This window comes from Pagrus major, chromosome 13 (assembly GCF_040436345.1).
Source record: "Pagrus major chromosome 13, Pma_NU_1.0".
Taxonomy (NCBI): domain Eukaryota; kingdom Metazoa; phylum Chordata; class Actinopteri; order Spariformes; family Sparidae; genus Pagrus; species Pagrus major.
In genome coordinates this window covers 339548-362500 of record NC_133227.1, presented here as the reverse complement: position 1 = coordinate 362500, position 22953 = coordinate 339548, and the positions used below count along the sequence as shown (strand labels likewise).

Sequence of the window (22953 nt, the reverse complement as noted above, 5' to 3'; positions counted from 1 at the left end):
CTGCCTCTCCTTACCATATCTATCTCTGCCTCTTTCTTGAAGGTGGAATAGGCCTCCTCGTATCCATTGGAACGGAGATAGTCAGCTATAGCCCGGTTTCTGGAAAAATAGGAATAAAATTGATTTTTGAAAGGTTTCAGATTTTATCACTAATTACAGATCAATCCTCACAGATGCCAACATAAACCTACTGCTGTAAAGTATATGATCAGCCAAACATGAAAATTTAGTCATTATCTAGTCACGCCCATGCCGAGCAAGTTGCATTGTCCACAAAACATTTCTGGAGCTTCACATCAAAACAGTTTTGCAGCATTCTCCTAAACAACTGAAGCAGATAGGGACTTGTATTACACATAAAAAGTCAACCAAAAATAAAGAATTTAAATGGCTCCATAGCTTGTCCAGCATAATTACAACAAGTCCTCGTCTACTTCAGTTGTTTAGGAGAATGCTGCAAAAACTTCACCTGACTTTCTACTGGTGTGAGGGTGAGTAGATCATGACTTAAGTTTTATTTTGGGTGAACTTTTCCTTTAAGCGGCCAGTATGAGGGCAATTCCATTTGACCATGCCCAAAACAGTGCTAAATGAATTACCTGTCAACAAAGTCAAAGTGAGAATGGGAATAAGAGAAATGCTGGTTCCTTCTTAAAAGAAAGGAGACCACACCCTGTCTAACAAATGAGAGCAGTGGGGATTCAAGTTTCACAGTTCCACCTTAAATGACAGCAAATCTGAGTAAGTGCTATAAGAAATTACAATCCTTCAGCACAGAAAACAAAACATAAAGACCGAATCAATGGGAAACTATGTTTTGCACTGCCATGGAAACCAGAGCTTCGTCACAAAGAGAGAATGGACGACACAGGGACTGGGCAACCACAAGCACATGGAAACAACTTTAAACACACATATAGACTAACACACAACTACACACAGATGTGTGTGCGCAGTTATATAAATGAGTGGAACAGCTCTTTTATGAGAAGAAGGGTGAATATTTCATGAGTAACGGAGCTAAATTTAGGCTGCAGCTTCAGGACTACTTTAAATGGCTGATAATTGTAACCCTAATTCAAATGTCTGTTATAGACTGCAAACATCAGACCGTCAATAGCAGCAGGACTTCCTCTTAATTCTCCCAATCAACATATTCAAACTCATCAGCACAGATATTTTCTTGACTGAGAAGGGTTACACCATGAAGATAAAATATCTGCTGTTTGGAGCCGTCTGGACTGGGGTGCATACCGTATGATCAGCCACCGCACAGTGCTGCTCAAACTAACCAGCCATCATTTGTTAAGTTCCTCCTTCTCCCCATCCCCCTCACTTCTCTGCTCCTGTCATGTGGGTTATGAAATATTCAAAAAGCAGCTATCAAGTGAAGCACCTTGAAGCTCACATCTCTTCCTCAATGATTACACATTCTTGTAAAGGAATGTGCGTTCTCACAACAACATCTGCATTAACCTGTTCTGGATGACTTTGCTCAAACAGCTTTCCATCAAGAGGAGAAGACACGTGACGTACGTCTTCACCTTGTAGACAAACTTCAAGGTTTTGCTCAGAAGGCTACATGTACACACACTTAATTCAAGTGCTCCTCTTCATGTGTGTTCATCTACATGTCTGTTCTTGTTTGCATGTCTAATGAGCCTGCACAACCACATATTTATATCCAGGCACTCACAGTTCATCTCTTTGTCTCTGTGACAGCACCATGGTGGCTGCTGTTCTCTCCCTCTTGGGGAGGTAAGGGTGAGGTGATGTGCTGGGGGAGTCTGGCTGGGAAGCGTGTGGTGGGGAGGCGTCCGGTCCCTCAGTGATGTTCTTCCTTCAGAGACTCAGGGCGTGGCGAAGAGAGGGCCACGCAGAGGGAGGTGAACTGGAGGTACTGCTGTCAATCAACTTGTCGGGACGAGGCTCCACAAGTTGTTCGCTGGCCCAAATCACACTCACTGTTTAGATGTGCCCATCACCTGATGAAGAGAGAGAGAGAAGTGAGAAAAACAGGAAAAAGCAAACATTATGTAGCTCTTTCCCCTTAAAATAACAGCTTCAAAATCATAATAATGTTATATTAACGGTGAATGGATTCTCAGCCACTCCGCCCGTTTCCAAACTCACTGCGTAACGCTTTTCCGGCACTACGTCGCACACAGTACCAACTATCACTGATTTTGGTTAAAGCAACTCATATTTTATGGAGAAAATGTTTTACTTCTAATGTCCTCCAGCTGCTCTGCCTCTATTCTGTGATTTACTGAGGTCCCTGGAGCAACCTGTAACTGCTACGTACTGTACTGTCTCACTACAGGACAGCTGTGTTACACGCAGAAGTGAATACAAACTCTGACATAATGTTGCGTTAAAAGAAAATTCCATTCTTAGTTACGAGGTCTTCCTATCTGCATGGTAAAAATACCAAGTTGCTACAAAAACTTACAGTACATAGGCCTGTCACAATAATTATGTTAGCACTTTATCGTACAAATCTTAATGACTTGTAGATTATATGTACATGCCCTCAATAATGCCTGTTGTGTTTACATGCAATTTTTGTTAACAGAGCCCAATAATCCATTTTATTTATTGTTATTTATGTTATATTTACAATCTGTTTTACATTCCAATTCCAATGTCTAATATTATTAAGAATTCAAAGTTCATTGATCTTTTAAAGGGTGTACTTGAATTATGCTATCATATTATTATGACAATTATACTGTTTATCACAATTTCTTGGACAATATATCATCTGATAAAAATAGTTCTAGTGACAGGCCTGACAGTGCAGTTTAAGTTTAACAAGGTTTGGGTGAATGAAGCAGAGAGGCAAGAAAGTAGGGAAGTACAATGTTTTCTAAAACAATGATGGGAAGTAGGGAAAAAAGCCTTCAAAGGGGTTCTTTGTCGTCATCCTCCTGTTCATTCATTGATGCGTTGATGCATGCACCTTTAGACCAGTTATTGTTGCCACAATCAATTTCAAAACATACTTACAAAAAATGTTTTACTGTACAACACAAGACTGGACAAGCAACGCTCTACGTGTTGGATGTAGCGCAAATATATATATACATATATGTGTATATATATATACATATATGTGTGTAATGTCTAATTCTACCTGCAGGGCTTTTTTAAAAAAGTTTTTCTTGAGTATACTAGGAGACCATCCCAACAGAAGAGCACAGATCAACAGCACACGCTGACAAATCAAAACACACCACCCAGGGATTGTGAAGCTAATAAGAACATTCACTTCCTGAGCTTCAACACTGCTGGCACCTGGGGCCACAATAGCACTAAGCTGCTTAGTGGCTAGACCAGACAACCTACAGTCTGTGTGTGTGTGTGTGTGTGTGTGTTGGTTTCTAAGTGATAGAGACCACAAGTCCTCCATACAGCTGACAGTGCAATGTAAAGAAGGGACTGGACGGTAGCTAACAGGATTAACCCCAGACACAGAGAGGACCTTAATAGCGAGCCGCCCTTGCCTGTATTATTGTCTGGTGCATCGTTCTTTTGTCTGCATCTTCGTTCATCGCCAGTTGCCGCTTCTAGAAACAAGACTATTTCAAGAAAATAAATAATTGAATGATACTCTTCGAACATCCAGATTTTTCCTTCTGCATATATTCTACTTTAAACCTGAGCAATGGAGTATTTCCTTTCAGTGAAACATGGCAGCCGCAGAGGATAACAAAACATTTTGCCAGGGATGTGCCAGCAGTGTCCTAGAAAGAACTCCTTCTCCTGCCTGCAAACATGACGAGTGCTCTGAGCAGACAGGACAGAGCTAGTGATTTTAGCTGAGCAGCACTCTCAGCTTGGTTCAAAAATAGCCATTTGACCAAACAGACCAACCTCTAAACTATTACGCAACCAAGACAATCTCTGTAGCTTTTGCACCTGCCTGAGACTCCTGAGCTTCACTGGCAACTGTATTTCAGGTATATGTTTGAAGGGGACCCATAGATAAAAGTGAAAGCAACATAAACAAGTAACAGGAGAATGAGATAAGTAAAAATTATCTTCAAGTCCTGCACAAGTCCTTCAGTTATCATATGAAAAGAGGGAACATAGTCAGAGTCATAAATGAAGAAGGGTTCAAGGTCCTGTCTATGTATCAGGTTTATCAAAAGGACATGATGCGGAGGGGGTTTGTTTACAACCTATGAGATCATCTGAACACTCGGTTCACTTCTCGTAAAATGCAATGATTGCTTTGAATGAATTTGCACACATAAACAAGATTGTACCAAAGGAAGAGGAAAGCCAAATGTTATAATACAATATGCATCTGTTCAAGTGTAGACACATGCCTACAGTCAGTTTCTAGTGAGAAATAAACACATATTTTGGCTTAGGGCTTCACTCTCTGGATAAGCTTTATTACAGCAGTATGAAGTTTGATCCCTCTGTCATTAAAGAAGGTGCCTTTTGACAACATTACAGAATAAGCGGTCAAAAGTTTGGCTTTGAAAGACAGTAGCACAAGCTTAGATAAGTGCTGAAACAGAGAATTAACTGCCAACTCCTTTGATAAAATGTGAGCTAAACTGCGAGGATATGCTTCTTTTCTATTTTACTTCCATCGTAAACTGAATGGCTTTTGGACTGTAAGCAAAGTAAGACATTTGAGGTCATCACCTTGGACTAAGTCATTTTGAACTAAAGAAACAGTTGTATCATACAACGGTCGGATCAACATAACGTCATGAATCCGTAACCAAAATCTGACAGCTATAAGATTACGCCCAAGTGAGTGCAATAAAGTCAAGTCTCCTTGAGCAAGATACTGAACCGACCCCTTCCTACCTCTGGAACACCATAGTCAGGCTGATCTTGCAAGCAAAACAAAGGGGAAAAGACCAATTTCTTCTGTAGTCCTTGAATAAATTTGTAAATTGGGGGGGAAGCTATGACATAGTATGAATTTCAAACAAGCTGATGTCCACTTAAAGTAAAGTATAACAAGGACTTCTTTTCTAGAAATGCCAGTGAGGGACAAGTTCAAATGATCACACAAGTCATTGTTTCTAAACAAATTTAGCATAATTTGCCAAGGACAGACGGCAAAATGTACAAAAGCACAGCACCATGGTGATGAAATTAGAGACTCGCGCAATTTACAGATGCTGGATGACTTGGAATCAAATTGAAAAACATACAAGAAACATAATTTAAATTTACAAATTGAAAAAGTGAACCACAAGAAGAGAGAGGCTTCGACTAATTTATGGTTCTCAATGGGTAACCACAGGGCTGCACCTATTTTTATAATCGATAAATCTCCTGCTCATTTTACACGATGAATCAATTAATCATTTAGACTATACAATGTTAAAAAATAATGCTTAGCACAATTTCCATAACCTAAAGTAACGTCTCCAGATTACTTATCTTATTCAACTAACAGTCCAAAAACCTTCATGAATTTTCTACACTCAAAATGAAGGTGCTTCACTCACTATCATAAATGACTAACTAAAGCAGTAAATCCATACATTTAAGAAGCTGGAACCAGCAAATGCTTGCTTGGAAATGACGAAAAAATGGTGATTAATTTTCTTTAGATTGTCAAATTTCAATTAATCAACTAAAAGTTGCAGCAATAGGTAACCATGTGGCTAGTTCTTACAATGAAGCCAATGAAAACTGGTGTTAGTTAGTAATAATACTGAGACAGCAATCTAAAAGTATGGCTGGTCAATTACTAAATATTATTGTTGATCAACTGAGTGTGTATTCATATTGTAATTACATCACACACATCATTTTACTGTCTGACAAATGTCTGCCATCTAAATTAAAAATTCTGTGCAGATGGTAGAGAAATTTACAAAAGGTTTTTGTGTGACATGTGCAAAGAGTTTAATCTAATGAAACTCATTCAACAGTTGACTGTATTGGTCATCAATTTTATAATTTTATGTTACTCTGTGATACAAAACACAATGTGCAAGCTAAGTTTTTGAAATAATTTACTTATTCAATCTGGTGGCTTGCTATTGCTATTAAATCCGCAGTGTGTATGAATTAGAGATGTATCGGCTGATACTAGGATGTTGTAGTTGCACAAGTTATCAGCATTTGTGTTAATCAATAACTCACAAGAAAACTGAAGTAAAGAAATGCCAAAGATATGTTCTGAAACAGTATCATCATTTAGTAGTACCAACAGCTGGTGATATAGCAACACTTAAATATGGAAAGGGTTTTATCCATGTTATGGGCTGCGTAAAGAAAATGAATATCAGCCCATATATCAAACTGTGAATATGAAGAATTATTTCATTGCACCAGTGATTGACAGTGATACATCTGTTGTCTCTCTTTCTCATCAGCAAAGATTAGTGTACAAAATATTCAGAGATCAGCCTCTCATTTAGCCAGCACTGATTGTTGCCTTCACTGTCACTAGCCATTGTTGATTAACTCTCTGAGTAACTTGACAACAGGCCAAAATAAAACGTGTCTATTGTCATGTTTGTGTGTTCCATGAAAGCCAATATCTACATTATGGCAAAGATTGTTTGAGGTAAAAGAAACATCACTCTAACTGCTGCGTTTATGTTGTTTTTGTAGTTCCAAACAACTACAACAGTGATGCGTCTTCTCTCTAGCTTCGCACAAAATTAAGTTAAATTTTCATTCATATCAATCAATAATTTAAGCTTATCAACTTAACAGTTTTGACCCAGGACCCCTGGTATATGTATCAAGACACTTGTGAAAAAGAAAGTGTGCCAAATTTAGAAGGCTACAGCTTCTGATTCAATATACATTTACATATACCATCAACATTTGGGCAAATGTAAGTAGGTACCAGCACTATGCAGTATCAAAAAGGACTCCAATCTGGATCAGGACCAAACAAACTTGATTGGGACATTTGTAGTATAAATCCAAAGAAAACATCTGCTTTGAATGCTGAACATGGATGGAGAAACAATCTTACCACAGTATGTGACAGACTACATGCGTCAATGTGAAGGCCATTGGGCATAGGCAGCATGACAACCATATTTAAATTACCTGCCAATAAGGAAAACAGACGTCACAAGGAGGTGGAGCAGCCTCCCATCTCTCTTCATCCACTCATTATCACAACACCGACGCAACAACTTATACACCTCTATTGCTCTCTCAAGAACTCCAAAGTGTTATCATTGTCTTGGTTTAAACTGTGAAATTAAAAAAGCTTAACAGAAGATATGACCAAGCTCCCATAGGGCTACAATATCAGACTGACGTCAATGATGTCTCATCTGTCTTCCCTGGCAGCACTGAAAATTTGCCTTGAATACAGAGCCATGTCCAGTAGAACAAACAGCTGTGATGTGCCCATGTTCTCCAACAGTTATTAGTCCTGGTATAAATGAATAATTCTTTAACACAATGTAGAAATCCATTTGCAAATCTGATCCTCATATGACTCAAATACAATCTGACTATCAACAGGGCTCTCCCTCAGGGCTTTTGATCATGACGGTGGAGTGTTTAGACTTGCTTCCTGAGATGCATCATATTATAAACTGAATAACTTTGGGATGTTTGCCTGTTAGTGAAATGATGTAATCAAGTGGTACAACATCGCTTTGGGCTATGGTAACATCAGATGGAAACTAACTCTACCACAACTGATAATTATTATCCATTTCAACTAAATCATCAATTATTTTCTCCAAGCTGTCCATCACAGCTTCCTAAAGCCCAAGGCGGCATATTCGAATGTCTTGTGTTGTCACAGTAACAGTCGAAAGCCCAAAAGATAGTCGATTTATAATGATACCAATTACAACATAAAAAAAATTAGCAAATCCTAACATGAGAAGCTGGAACTAGAAAATTCTTTTCATTAATAATCAAAATGGTCAATCAAAAAATTGATTAATCAACTCATTGTTCAATGGGCATTTTCATTTGAATTTTATATGTTTAAATGACGACTCCATGACTTCACACGATTTATACACTGAGGATTTAAATTAAAGTTTCATCCCATGTGCGGGGACACCATTTCACATCTGGATTACAGAAGTAGAACCAGACGGTATACATGTCTTGACTCTCCTGACTCACTTTCATGAATGGATAATCAAGTCAAACTTCATTAATGAATAAAACAAATGTAAAAGGAAATTAGAAAGGCACTCAGTAGAGAGCACTGAAACACTCCACTCCACCCATGACTGCTTAACCATAATTTAACATCACCAGATCTAGGGTCAACTTCAAATTGTACTCACTCATAGATAGCACACTTGGATTTTCTCATCAGGATCCATGCATTATTTCCTGAGAAGTTAACAAAAATGTCGAACCAACAACCCATCTCGCAATGTTAAAGAGAGTGAGACAAAAAATTCCTGGATGTGTCCTTTTATCTATTGTTTATCCTGGGTCGAACCCCCTTCCTTCATCCAAGTTTTGTGGAAACTGGTTCAGTAGTTTCTGTGTAATCCGGCTGACAAACCAACAAACAAACATGGTGAAAACATACCCTCCTTGGCAGAGGTAATCAAAATACATTTCTATAATGCTAAACTGTTTTTCTTGTAATTTCAATTTTACTTTTAAAAGCAGGAGTGATTTTTTAAAAACAAAAGCACTGACTTGAGACAATCAGTGTAAACCTAACAAAGACCAATTAAACCAGCCACAGGCATTCATTCGACTGCATATCAAGTTTTCTGTCATTATGCTCTGGTTGTGTCAAGCTGCTGTACAATGCCCCTCCTTATGGGTGACCTTCAGGCCAAACAAGTCCCTGCTGGCACAAACTCAACCATAAGGCAATGTTTGATTACAAACCAAACATTGAGGCAAATCCTTGCTCTCCTTTAACTGGCCGCCTACAGCAGCTCATTACATTTCCTTTATTGATGATGTCTCTTGGGATTTATGGTGGTATTAGTCTATGGCCCCACAATAAAAACACTAAGTTCAAAAGTTACTCAACCTTTATCTAAAACATACAGCACGTGTCATCCATGCCAGCAATCAGGACTTAAACGTGAGAAGACAGTGACAGAATATCAAAACAGCTGTGACAAAACATTAAAACATGACACCAATCCATCTTTGAATTCACATTTAATTAGGAAGCATTTTACTTGTTAAAAAAAAAAATGTAGTTCAGTAAATTAGTAGGGAGTCGTGTAAAAATAAAGCAAAGCCTTCTCTGCACTTTCAACAACATCTTATCATATTAGAAAACAGGTAAATAATATCTTATGCTGGAGTTAAAATGTTGTGCATATTCCTCAGACATGGGCCTTCAGATCTAATGCTTTGCGATAGACGCTACTAGACAATTACTGGCTATCAAATTAGCTAGTGCATTCAGCTCATGAGTCAGTATCAGTATTTCGTACTGATCCTTTTTTTTTTTAGTCTCCACCCTGATTGTGATTCATCAAACCTTGATGGATTACCTTGAGGGAGCTTGCAGTATGCATGAAAACAACCCACATTAGCTAAAGACAGTTATTTTTGTTTTTTAAGAAACAGGTCTGATTTCAAAATCTAGCACGGGTGACGTATTTCCAAGCTTCGATGCCCACAAGGGCAAAGTTGCAGCAATGGCTCAGCAACGCCCTTTCCAGCTAACGTTAGCTTAGCACGATAACGTAGACGTTAACTGGAGCTGTCAGTTTGAGCAGGCTAGCTTTAGCTTTACACTACCGCACAGTCACCATACCAAAACACACAAAGGGCGTTGGTCCACGCTGAGCAACATCGTCACTTGTTGAGAATGAAATATCAGTTAGCTGTTAAAACGTGTAGGGGAATGAGATATGTAACCCAAGTTTGATTTTAGGGCTAGTAGCTAGCGTTAATATCCCTCAGTACAAGACAACATCGGTTTAACTGCTACGCACAAATATTAAAATGTTTGCACAACGCATAATATCACTAGGTCAATGTAAGCATTTAATTTATGCATTTTCTGGCAAGATCAGAATATATTTATTATTTAGCCATTACCCGGCTAACGTACCACGTTAGCTCATCCCCACTGAACTTCCATAAATAGACGCAGCTAACGTTAGCCAAATGTTCAGCTAGCTAGGTCTCACAACAAGTGTCTCCATGCCAAATCACGTATTGACCGCGACGTACAGAAGTGGGTTTCACGACAGCAACCACCTTCAACATAACCGAGTAATATTACCGCTGGAATATCTCAATGTCCAGTCTCTCAATCGATGCTCTCGTGAATGCCAACTTTGCCACTTAGCTAGCTTAGCATTCGGCCTCTCCGCCATTTTGAGATCGCAACGGGAAAGCGCAGACACTGCAGGCAATTCGTCGTCAAAAATAACAAGTCTTTCTAAGTGTCAAAACAAAAATATAGACGCTTGCAATAAACACAAACTTACCCGCTGATAAAAGGCCATTCTCATATCCCCTCGACTAGTCTAAGCATGCGATGGGAAAGCCTGGTTTTGATGTGGTATTGTGACTTTTCACATCACCCGGCACGGTCGGTCAGATTTTTTCTCCTCTTTGGTACCACCGCATTTGCCCGGCCCCAGCTAACGGTCGCGATTGGATATCGGCTGCGCGCACGTCGAGGTGAGCGGAGGCGCGCAGCGTGTACATCTGTCGCTCCTGAATTAAAGGGAAAACACACCACCAACACAAGTCACATATACCTTATTTATTATTATTATTATCTACAGACACATTTTAATTTACAAGTTTCTCACTGAGGCGGACAGACAAAATCATGCAGCTGCTCCACAGATGGTAAATAATGAAGAAAACTGCCAGGAAACTATTACAGAACCCATAATTATTTTACCCTTAGAGCATGGGTACATTTACAGATTAGCGGCTGTCAGCCATACATTTAAATAGCAGTAATTTGGGTTAAAGGTGCACTATGTAGTTTTGGGCAAGACAGTTTCATCAGAAGAGAAAGATCTTCATTGAGTGAATGGAGGCATGTTTTGGGAATTTGTTGCAATGGTGTAACTTTTTGTCTGTATATTTTTACTTTATTAGAGGTACCATTGAATTGATTGATACTGAAAGATGTTGAGAGAGAGAATAAATGTGTGCGTGTGTGTGTGTGCGCGCGCGCCAGGGTGGGGGGTGGGGTTGTTTGTTAAAGTAAAGATTTGCAGTGTAATGTATTGCATAATAATGCTGACATTTGTACTACGAAAAATCAATAAACACATTGTTCGAAAAAACAAACCAAGCTGACCTTAAAGGACAACACAATTTCATGCTGTTTTACTTTGTTTATATGTGGCAGACCCTGCCACTTTCCTAGCTTCAAACTGTGTTCTGGGGACCTCATTTTCCTCTAAGAACAGCTTGTTTATTCAATTATGGAACAAATAAGTTTGTATTATTACCTCGTTAATATTAAACGTCACACAGTGCCCCTTTAATATCTCTAATAAAATTCAGTTACCTCACAACCAGTCACTAATTTGGTGTCAATGGACCAACTCCACAAAATGTCACTTGACGACAAAACCAGTTCAAGTTTAATGCTCTCATTTTCATCTTAGTGAGCCACAAATCTCACTTGTTCTTGTAGAATGAACGCATAAGATGCTCAGACACCTGCATATTCATGACAAAAACATGGATCAAATCACAATGGACTGCTAGTACACATCCAAAACAACCATAAAGATGATTTAAATGTTCAGGAATAGACTGTAGGCCTATACTTTCTATATATACTGAATAGATAAAGACATAGTCACGTTCTTAGAGGTCTTTGTGGCACAAGTGTGAAGCCCAGTGGACACACAGGGAATTGCAAGACAACAACAACAAGTCATTTAAAAACCTAACAAATTTGGACTTTTAGTACACTGTTGCTATATTGTTTGTTCTCAGTAGAAGTAGGCCTAAACATACTGTGCTTGTCCATTTATCTAGCAGTATAATCAGTACACATTTTCTTTAATATGCATTTCATTTCAGAGTGAAAACACTGAATTTCCCCATGAGCATTCATAAAGTATGCCTTCTTCTTCTTCTTTGACAGAAACAAGTAAAGTAATACATATTTGCAATCACCGTTACAGCCTGGATCCCATATATTTCAACAAGAGCTATATCATGGCTGTAGGCATTAAATGCAGCTCTCTTCAATGTCCACAGTCCTCCACACACAGCAGCATAATAGAGTCCTCTTCAAAAAGGAGATGGCTGCACCTGTTTGTTACTTGTTGTCCAAAGCAGGTTAACCTACTTATTAAAACCAGCAATTTTCACAGCTTTTATTCGCCGTTGTCATTTTCAGAAGTCTGACGCAAAACACAGATGCTTCATTGTGACTCTACCTATCCACAGATTTGCTGTCTGCACTTCTCAAGTCTTTTTTTCCAGCTCTTCCAGTTGAACCTTTCCTTGCAACTCAGTCCTCAGGTCAGCAATTTCCTTTGCACTAGAGAGAAAATACACAATGCACACATTATGTGAGGAAATCATCATTTACTATCTCCTTTTATCGCAATAATATTCAGGTGAGAGTTAGTTTTATTTCTGGATGCTCACCTGAGGGGGATGAGAATGATTCCACACGTCAGGTTGAGCTGCTGAAGGATTGTGGGAAGGCTTGGTGTGGAAAACTGGAGAAAAAACACAGGTGAGATAAACAACCAGAAATGCTTGCATGTGTTTATACATTTATTTACAAAAGTGTACAAACCTTTGGAGGAGGAATACAGGCACTAGGTGTGTTACTGTAGATGTGGTTGAGGGCTTTCTGAAGGATCACAGCCTGCTGAGTGAGGCTCTTCAGGTACTCGGAGCTGTCCTTCGTACTGTCGTGGTCCTCGCCAACCTTCGCGTGTGGAACAAAGAAGTCTCTCAGTTAAAGTAGCATAAACATAACACCAGCAAACACTATATTCCAGCATTTTAAAGCATACCTGGCTTTTATATATTGAATAAGCCTCTTTCTCGTGTTGCAGAGCCAATCGAAACTCTCCTTTGCTCTCGTACACAGCTGCCAGCAGATGATGACTGCACAGAACATAGACGTGGAGAGGCATAAAGGTAAAGAGAACTTTGATGGAAATACAGGAAGATCACAGCATTTTCTTTCATTTTCTCAGGTTGTAATCTCTGATTTTGGTTTTTCCATCTACTTGGTAAGAGGAACGTGAGGCGGCCAAACTGTGTTACCTGTGTGCATGCTTCAGAGATGTGGCACCGTGGTATTTTGAGGTTAAAAATAAGGCATTCTGTAGGAACTTCAGGGAAAGCTCATACTCCATCAGCCCATGAAGCACCAGACCCAGCATGCTCTAATGAAGCAGAGCACAACAGGGACATTAACAGATGATTTCCAACACATTCCAGCACAAATGAAATTGACTATATGCAGAGACCTTGCCTGAATGTTCACACGTTTGTTTCAATAAATTAGACAGAGAGAAACTTTTGGCAGTGAGGTCTCACTTACATCCAGCTGTGCGACTTGTGGATGGTCCTCTCCAATCACAAGCAGGGTGAGGTACCGAGCACGATACAGCAGCTGAAGGGAGGTCGACAGCCGGCCACCAGCGAAACAGTACAGGGCCAGATGAGTCTGAATCACAGATGGGAGAATACTTCCATGTGAAGACACATACAGCTCATGACATATCAATAGAGTTAAAATGTTATGGTCCATCAATCTGTTTCTGGATCTATGAGAAGTTAAAGGAACTCACATAGTCTTGTATGGTCTGTGGATGGTCTATACCTTGTAGTCTCTCAGTACTCATAACAGCTTTCTCCTGGTGGCTGAGGGCCTGTGAGACATGAAGATATCATTCAACAAGACGAGGGTGATGATGGTAAAAGGTCATGGTAGAAAGACATTGTAATGTGTATTTACATCTGCGTATTCCCCCATGATGTAGCTGATCCGTCCCAGGAGACGCAGGCACATGCACACATCCTCATGCAGGACCCCACACACACTGCTGAACAGAGTCAGGGCCTGGCTGATCGATTCATAGCCATCTTTGAGAAGCCCTGAAAGCAAACACAAAAACTGCTGATGAGGCTCGAATGTACCAAAAACTATGCAGAAGAAGAGTCCGTTTTAATAACCCAATGATGGGGTATTCACTACCAGGAGAGAGGAGAGAAGGGAGCCACACTTAAAGGTCCAGTGTGTAGGATTTAGGAGGATCTATTCTACTTTATGTTTTCAATAGTGTATAACCACCTTAAACTAAGAATCATTGTGTTTTGTTGTTTTTTTCCCCCCTAAGATTGAGCCTATTATATGTACAGAGGGTGAGGCGACTCCACCATGTTGCACCACTGTGTTTCTAGAGAAGCTCAGAACAAACAAACGCTTATCCGAGGTTTTAAATGGCCACCATAGGTTCTCTTACATGCTTGGAAGGGTACTCAGTATTCGTGTGGTCGCAATCGCAACCTTACTGCTAGATGCCATCCTGTGCAAAAATGCATGATTTTGATCTTAAACTTAAGAAGCTAATGTAGACTTGAGCAGTCTGAGTTAGCAAAATCAACAAGGTATCCTCCAGAGCTACTGTCAATTTAGATTGAAACGCAGGAAGGACTACAGCCAGCAGAAACTCTTACAATGTATCCATATAGTATATGTTTATGTGAGTATCTTGTTTAAAGAAAGACTTGAAAAATGTGAAGTGACAATACAATACATATTTAGAGTTGTTAGTGTTGGTATTTGTGTCTCTCACCCTGCTGTATCGCCACCTGTGCCTGCATCACAAGCCGTGTAGCATCGGTTCCTGTGGGTTTGAGATGTCTGACCACAGGGAACATGTTAACAACATCTTCTTCGCTAAACACTGGCCTGTGTCGAGACTCAAACACGTACTCCCTCATCTGCACCTAAATACAGAGAAAAGGAAGAAGAAGAGGAGGAGTTGCATTTTAAAGTTGCACCAGAAAACTTTGCACTTTTGGCAGCCTCGAGAAAAACAAGTGCAAGTGAGACCAGTTTTCATTTGAAAGACTTGCTGTTTACAAGAAAACTTTCATTCCCGTGACACTTTGCTGAAATAAAGCAGTATCTTAGGTTGTATGGCTACATTTCATCACATAGGTAAATGTATTATGAAGAGAAACATCGTCGATGTCTGACCTGGATGCCCGTCTTGATGGCAATCTCTCTCAGCAGGGAGATCCTCTGAAGGCCGTGCTTTTCTATCACTTCATCTATACTTTCACTGAACACAGAGAGGATGACAGTGTAAAATCCTGTTGCACATATCCAACCACAGACACACACACGCACAGACACACATATATACCTGTCTATTGTGTAGTGATAATAATCTCCAGCCTCAGCTCTGATCCGGCCCCACAGCTCGCTGGGGGTCAGTCTGGCCCACACGCTGTCCGTCAACGAGGCGACTCGGCTCCCGTGGCTCCGTCTACGTCGGCTCCTGCGACGAGAGAGCAGCTCATCCGAGCAGGAGTCGGGGAAACAGGAGGTGGAACTCAGGAGGCAGTTTAGGAAGTGACTGACAGCAGCAGAGAACGCTGCAGGTTCTACATCCTGGGACAAAATCAAATACATGTTGATGTTAGAAAAAATTGCTGGATTGCAAAACATTATATATATTTTAATACTGTACTTTATTTAGTTTACCTGTAGATAGGTCCTGAAGATGTGTTTTGCACTTCTGATGATGATTTCACTGACAGAAATTCTCTGTGTGGGAACATTTGATCAGGAAGACTTTAGCAGTGATTGGAGTGGAAATCTTATCATTGTAAAAGTAAACTCAAGAGTAAGATGTAGGCAGTTATGATGACTTTACATTCATGGTTTATGGTTAATAAAAGCTGTAACAAACTACCTGTATGTGGCTGAGTCTTCCTCTCTCCTCCACCTTGTCCAGCTCGCTCAGCAGGGTGCCAAGGTATCGTACGTTCACACCCCGCTGGTGTAGCGCTGAGGTCAGGGTCGCTCCGTCCATCGGCACTGCTGCTAGGTTGAGACAGTCCTTCAGCTACCACACACACACACACACACACACACACACACACACACACACACACACACACACACACACACACACACACAGACACAGACACAGGGGCAGCAGAATAACTTCAGATATCATCTTAATCTTCATACACATGATAGACCTGAACATTATTTCTACTCACCACTGCTGGAATCTGACTGGACAGTAGAAAAGCAGCTGCGTCCCATAACAAGAGCCTCTGCATCTGAACCTCCGCAACACACTCAGAGGAGAAACGGACACCTGCAGCAAAGAACCACAGTTCAATCTTAGTCTGATTTTTCTATGATGACCATGTGTGTGCTTAAGTGTGTTCAATACCTGGAGAGCAAACATCAGGATTGAAGCGGATGTCAAAGCACGAGTCACTCACGGATCCGACAGCCTTACATGCGTTCATAATCACATTTCTTCTTTGAAAGTCTGCAAAAGTAAAATAAAAATTGCAGTATGAGTTGGATAGAAAGAAAGAATCCCCACTGCTGTTCCCGGCCCCAATCATTAATTAACAATGAATATTTGCATCTTTTGAGCATCTATTAAATATCCCCACTGGATATCCATCTTAAGATCTCATCCAGTATTGTGTAAAATCTTGATTTGCAAAGTGAAAACATCTTAATTGTAAGCGGCTCAAGTGAAAGTACTTGAGTAAATGTACTTAGTTACATTTCACCACTCGGACTGAACTTCTAAACATCTCAGTTCGGATATCAACATGTGATGTGATCAAAAGCTCCAGAATATCTAGTAAATAGACCTTGTGATGAGTTTGTTTGCCAAGCTGTTGTTTTAATGGTCAAGAATTCATTATGAACTTGTGATTTTACATAAACTACTGTATAATATCATAGTAGACACACGTCTTCTTTCTTGGCCAATTTTGTACCTTCACACTGTGTGTTTCTCAGACTAATTTCTCTGTGCAGTAATCCAGTTTCTACTGGTTTATCAATAGGTTTTATCATTTCATTTCTTTTAGCTGACTACTCACCCATGTCAGGAACGGCAGTGGCTTCTCCAGTTCTCGGCTCTTCACTCTGCTCCATGGATTTATCCTGTTCTTCCAGCTGGATGAGCTCCTGGGACACCATCTTGACATAAAGTTCATACCTGCGACAGGAAATAACACAAGATAAGAGGAATAAGTTTTGAATTGTTACATGGTGGCTGCATTCAGGGTTCCACATCTCCTCTTCCTCACCTGTGCTGGACGAAGGCCTCGATCAGCTCTGGTCTCAGGCTGGCCAGGCTGTGATGATGTTGCCGTGGGTAACCGAAGCTCTGACACACCTTCGGCACCTCCCTCCTCTCCTCTGTCTCTGGGTGCTGGAAGTTAAGGTCGGGGGGGAAGGTCCGGAGAAGGTCCAATATGTAAGGTCTTCCGTCATTACCCAGGATGCCTTTGGTCTCGATGCCAGAGCAAAGCTCCACTGGGCTGTCGCTATGGTCCAGCACTTGGTGACGCTGGATTCTTAGCGGTTTACTGGTTTTATCAAGAAGCTCCAGAAACCTGGAACAATATTGAGGAAAATAAAGGTTGAAGGTTGATTATGTTTGAACTTGATAAAAAACTAAATACTTCAATTAGACTTTTTTGTGTGTTACCTGGTGTGTGTAAAAACAGTTTTTCCGTAGTCATTAGAGCCATAGACTACACTTTGCTCCTGATTTTTCTCCAGTATCCCAGGAACGATCGTCTGAGCAATGACACGGATGCCACGATAATCCACCACAGCTGTCCCAAGAGTGTGAAGTCCCTCTGTGTCGACAGATGCGTATGCCTGCAGCAGAGCACCATAGTATTTTTGTTTTGATTGCCAGAACATATACTAAGAAAAGTAAGTGCAGAGAAGATTATTTCCTTGGTGTATAGAATATAGTTTTTCCTTATAATATCCACACAATGATACCCTTTCAGAAATATTAAATATAATACTGTCCTTTCTTCACCAACATATACTTTCAAATGGGACAGATGAAACAGTAAATGCATCCCAAACAGGTATTCCTGTAATGATCTCTACCTGTGCTCCCCTCAGGTCACAAGTGGCAGCAGCATGAGCAGCACTGTTGCCCCCTATTGGGCTGTAGTGATCAGATATGTCGAACCCCAAGCTGAAGAAGAGGTTGTTCCAGATGAACATCTGCATATGAGGCGCCTCCCCTGGGTTCAACGGCATGACATTACCGTCGATGACAGCTACAGCGCCTCGTGTTGCAGCTTCCGTAAAGTCACTGTTGGTCTGTAAGGAGGGGTTCAAATCTTGGTTAACACTTGATTTTGATAAAAAGCAACACAACTGTCCTACAAAGGCAGAGCACAGTAACTCAAGAGAGGCTGACTTTGAGAAAAAATGGTGTAAAGCTTTCAAGATGACTGGGGGTAAATATGTAGTCTAATCCCAGAGCAGGAAGAGAAAGTTAGCGTTATTTCATTAAAAGTACAAAGGATAGGACAAGGGTGGTCCTGTACTCCTGGTCAGTGCTTCAGGGATTTAAACTGATGATCGCACAGTCACAAGTCTGCTTTTCTCACCGTTAATCTGGGAGAGAATTGGAAAAGTTAATCTGTGGTCTTACCTTGAATATGCTCCTCTCTCTGTGCAAACGCTCCTGAAGGGACATCCTGGGGAGTTCCTTGCATCCCTGCAGCTCCTCATTCCAGTCCCGACTCTGTGGCCATAAATATCAGCATCACCGCTATCATCACCATCAGTTAGCGTCAGATGCATCATGAAACCTTTGATATTGTATGTATGTATGTGCATACATGCATGTGTCATGAATACTGTACTTTACAGCAACATCATATTTCTCTGTATTTCCAAATGTGATGTCTGCAACCTGCCCAGCTGTGTGCTCGTCCTGGCCCATGCGACTGGTGTGTGTCTCCTCCGCTCTGACACAGTCGAGGGTGTGGTCTCCCTGATGGGCGATCCAGGTGAACACCTGGAAGGGTGTTGCGATCCGCTCGTAAGGGTGCTGCTGGACTCTGGTTCACAGCAAGTGACAGAATAAAAATTTGACTATTTCTGTTTTATAGGGATGAAAGTATCTCCTGTTACATTACAGACAGTTTGCTCACCTCTTCTTCTGCAGGGCACTGAAGGTTTTCCTGAAAGCCGGGCTGACTTGATTCAGCAGCTCAACAAGAGAGTGGCAAAGGATTTTGGGAACTGCAGGTTTAGGGTTGAAGCTGAAGGCAGTTGACCTGGAGCAGTCAGAGCATAACACAAGTTGAATCCAAGTAAGTTTCTACTGTTCTCATCAGTCATAACTATTGCTTGTTTAATGCTCTTTGGGGTTGGTGTTGCTCTAATAAAAAGAAGGAAGAAATACAATATTAGGAAACTCACAACTAGAAAACAAGACTGAGAGTCTAGAGTCAGGCGCATGGCTCTGTAGGACGGTGCATGCTAACATGCTAACAAAGACAATGCGAGGGGAAAAGCCCCAAAAAAATCCCCCAAATCTTTGGATTCATCCTCTGGGGATCATTGTACAACATTTCATGCCAACTGACAGTTGTCCTGGCATGGCTACAAACTCATCTTATGGCTAGGCAAACATGCCAATGGCTGATCAGTTTAACACTCACTGGTTGAGGTAGAAACCGCGTGTAGATGATGTAATGTTGAGTTCTTTGTCCTCCATTGTCAGGACATTGAGGTACATTAAGTCCCCGTGCATCTTCCTGTTTCCTGGAGGGGGGTTCCAGCTGCTCATGGTCAGAACCCGCAGGCACTGTAACGGCTGAAATGATACTTTCATAAATGTCCACTGTTGCCTCATTAGAACTTTAACCTGTCATTTATGCATATACAAAAGCTGATCTCTCACCTTCCAGTCATCTCTGACAGGCTGCAGTGGAGTAAGCAGTCGGTCCTTACATCCAGGCAGAATATATTCTGGAGGCCTGAAGTCAACAGACTCCTTTTCAGGAGCTCTCCGGTTCCCCACACTGTCACTATCTGAAGGGACGGACAATGGGGTGAAGAGGCTGAATGATTACTGACAGAAAATCTCTGATGTGAGGAGGCAATGAGGGAACAAAATTACCCCTGTCTCCTCTGGTGTAAAAGGTGAGGTAAGATAGTGAGCTGCAGTTCACTCCGTTGAACGCATCTGCAGGGTCGAGGCTCCTCAGAAGATCACGTACATGTCTGAGATGAAGACGAGCATCACGCACCGAGTAGGAATCTGCAACAAGGACAAGGAGAGGAGATGCTTAGAATGTTGAAATAAATCATCACCAAAAGACAAGTTATAAAGAAAAAAGAAAAGGTTGAGGCCGTTACCCTCCACCACCTTGATCAGCGCTCCGTCCTGGATGCCCTGGATGGAGCGCAGCTCTGTGAGGCTGTCGAGTGCGGTGCCTCCCAGCTGGAGGGAGAAGCAGGTGCGGTGGCAGGTGATCTCGTGCTCCATCAGCACCTGATGCAGCTCTGCCACCAGCAGCTGGCCTGACACCTGAGAGCAGAGGGAAGTTTAGATTAAGAACAACATGAAGACACAGTGAAGTACCTCTAAGAAAATAATGAAAGTTGTGCATCATAACCTGAAGCTCAAAACTTTCGGTTCCAGGAGGTTGAATTCTGACAGTGAAGCCGGTCTCTTGGAGATCAACTATGTCACTGATGCTCAGTTCTTTGCTTTTGTCACCATCAGACTGCTCTGGAGGTTCGTCCTCAGGGCTTTCTTCAGTTTGACTTGGTGGCACTGTTGACAACACAAGAGACAAAATGAGAGTGTGACATTGAAACCAGGCTGCGTGATATGGAATATTAGATTTCTGCCAGAATTTAAACTAAAAGGGAAAATGGAAAATAAGCTATTATTATATTTCAATGAAGGATAATCTGGCAATAACTAAATGTTAAAAAGAAAAAGGAAACTGGAAACGGACATTCTCTACAAAAATAAAAAAATGATATTTCAAATTAATTAAATCAAATTAAATAATTAAATTTAAAGGTGCAATATGTAAGAATGCGTCATCAAGTCATACTCAAAACAAATGGAGGGCAGAATTTCACTAGAGATACGCTAACTACTGCTGACTGTAGCAGTTGTTAGCTCGTTAGCTCAGTTAGCCATGCAGCTAGCAGTCTGGACTGGGAGCTTGGAGAACCAAGAAAGTGTTGGTGTTTATACTGATAGCACAGGAGCTTTGGTCCAGGACAGGGTTAACTTGATAGCATGCTAAGTTCAGTAGACATCACTGCAACCCAATACACAGATGTCATAATGTCAAAACGAGTAATTTCTTTTTATGTCATCTTAATCTTACATACGGCACCTTTAAAATAGCTAAAATAGCTTAAAAGTACATATTCAAATTGAAACATGAAATTGAAATGAAGTAAAATGTGAACCTTTTAGGAAGCCTTTTCCTTTTTCCATGTGTCATCCAACATTTCACATTTGGCTTTTCACTTTTCAGTTTCAAAAAGCCATTTCACAATATTCACTTGTCAAGTATATGTACAATTTCCTTTTCCAGTTTCCTTTAATTATGACCTGATAATCCTGAGTAATAAAATGTTATAATAGTTTTATAATAATTTAGCCATTCTCTATTTCCAAGTTAAATTTAGTACGAAAATAAGTGAAGAAGCCTAGAAGCCTTAGGAACATGTTTGAATATCGTAAAAGATAGACAAAAACACCCTCAACAGAGAAAATACAAGCAAAGACAATCAGTCGAATTAAACGACACACCTTTGACATGTGGTGCTGCCAGAAACAGCCTGTCAACTGAAAACAAGGTCATCTGCTTCCTCTCAGCCCCTTCCTCCTCCTCCACCGGGACCGGGACCGTCTCCAACTCCAAAGCATTCTGCTGCAGACCATTCCTGTTGTCATCCTCTTCCCTCTTTTCATTCAAACTCGACTGATCTGTGTGCTCCTCAGGCAGACTGTTTGTTATTGCCTGGATAACATTAAAGTCCTTTTCATTGATATTCTGACCTGACACCACAGTCTCCTGTCCCGTCTGTTCATCATCCTGATTGCTCTGTTGTGTCACGTCTACACGACACTCATCGGGGTCAGAGTTCTCCATAATTTCAGCGCTGTTGACGCTGTATTTTGTCGGCAGTGACTCCTCTACAGGAATGTTCTCATCCACGTTGTTTACGTTGTGTTCAGTGTTTTGTTCTTTGTCTTCAACACTCTCCTGTGTGGGCACAGTGTTGTGCTCAGTCCAGGCAAAGTCTGTATTCTGCTGCAACTTAAAGACATCATTTTCATCTGTGTTCAACTCCTTCATTAACTCGGCGTTGTGCTCTGTTTGCATGTCCACCTGTTGCTTTATTTCATGTTCTTCACAAACATCCACAGCCATCTGCTTGGTGGTGCCAGTGTTTGTTAGTGCGCTAACTTCCCTCTCCATGGTCACATTACGACACACATGTATTTCTGTTTGTGCCTGTGACTCTGTCTGAGTCTGCACCCCCATACCGATCTGTGTCTCCACTTCCGTCTGTGTCTCAACCTCAGAGTACCCTCTGTTTCTCCACCTGTTGCTCCTTTCTTGTAACTCATCCACAGGCTCATCCACCCTCACTCCCTCCTCCTCCTCCGACACCAGCAGACACACCATCGGCTCCACCAGGGTCACGTCTCCTCCTAGGTTGCTGCTCAGGATGATGTCGGGAAACAGGAAGTTCTCTGGTTCGAGGGTTGGGTTTGTCACACCGATGGAGACGGTTAACAGGTCGTCCTCCAAGTCATCGGGCAGGCTCGGAGAGTCACATTCACTCTCTTCGCTGGAGAGCAGAGGGGATCTTTCAGGCTCACCCCGAGCCGGTCCATCTTTGCACTTAAAGTAGTGACAGCACTGGACTATGTTTCCCATGGTGCCTTTGTGCTCAAAACAGCAATACAACTGAGCAGGTGGTCTAAGGGAGAAAAGACCACAGTGTTTATACGG

The 22953-nt window shown here is 41.2% G+C and overlaps 2 protein-coding genes across 2 annotated transcripts in view; both read right to left on the bottom strand.

Moving 5' to 3' along the window:
* The window catches only part of LOC141007274 (lissencephaly-1 homolog A-like), a 16790-nt gene extending 6236 nt beyond the window's left edge, over positions 1-10554 (bottom strand). The window contains exons 1-3 of the mRNA XM_073479620.1: positions 10401-10554; positions 1697-1985; positions 15-99 (exon numbers count right to left, since the gene is read on the bottom strand). Coding sequence (XP_073335721.1) covers positions 15-99; positions 1697-1728 — 117 coding nt within the window. The 5' untranslated portion in view covers positions 1729-1985; positions 10401-10554. The remainder of the gene's footprint in view (positions 1-14; positions 100-1696; positions 1986-10400) is intronic.
* Positions 10555-12360: 1806 nt separating this feature from the next.
* Positions 12361-22878, bottom strand: LOC141007220 (clustered mitochondria protein homolog). The gene is made up of 28 exons (XM_073479567.1): positions 21741-22878; positions 20578-20738; positions 20318-20489; positions 20079-20219; positions 19860-19990; positions 19618-19772; positions 19105-19230; positions 18864-19011; positions 18600-18692; positions 18044-18262; positions 17625-17800; positions 17221-17529; positions 17011-17129; positions 16338-16439; positions 16159-16259; positions 15846-15998; positions 15635-15697; positions 15294-15541; positions 15125-15209; positions 14718-14871; positions 13877-14016; positions 13710-13790; positions 13460-13585; positions 13180-13301; positions 12924-13017; positions 12701-12835; positions 12547-12620; positions 12361-12436 (listed from the first exon to the last, which is right to left on the bottom strand). Exons 1-28 carry the CDS (start codon positions 22876-22878, stop codon positions 12361-12363), a joined length of 4842 nt encoding a protein of 1613 aa, XP_073335668.1.
* Between the last annotated feature and the right edge of the window lie 75 nt (positions 22879-22953).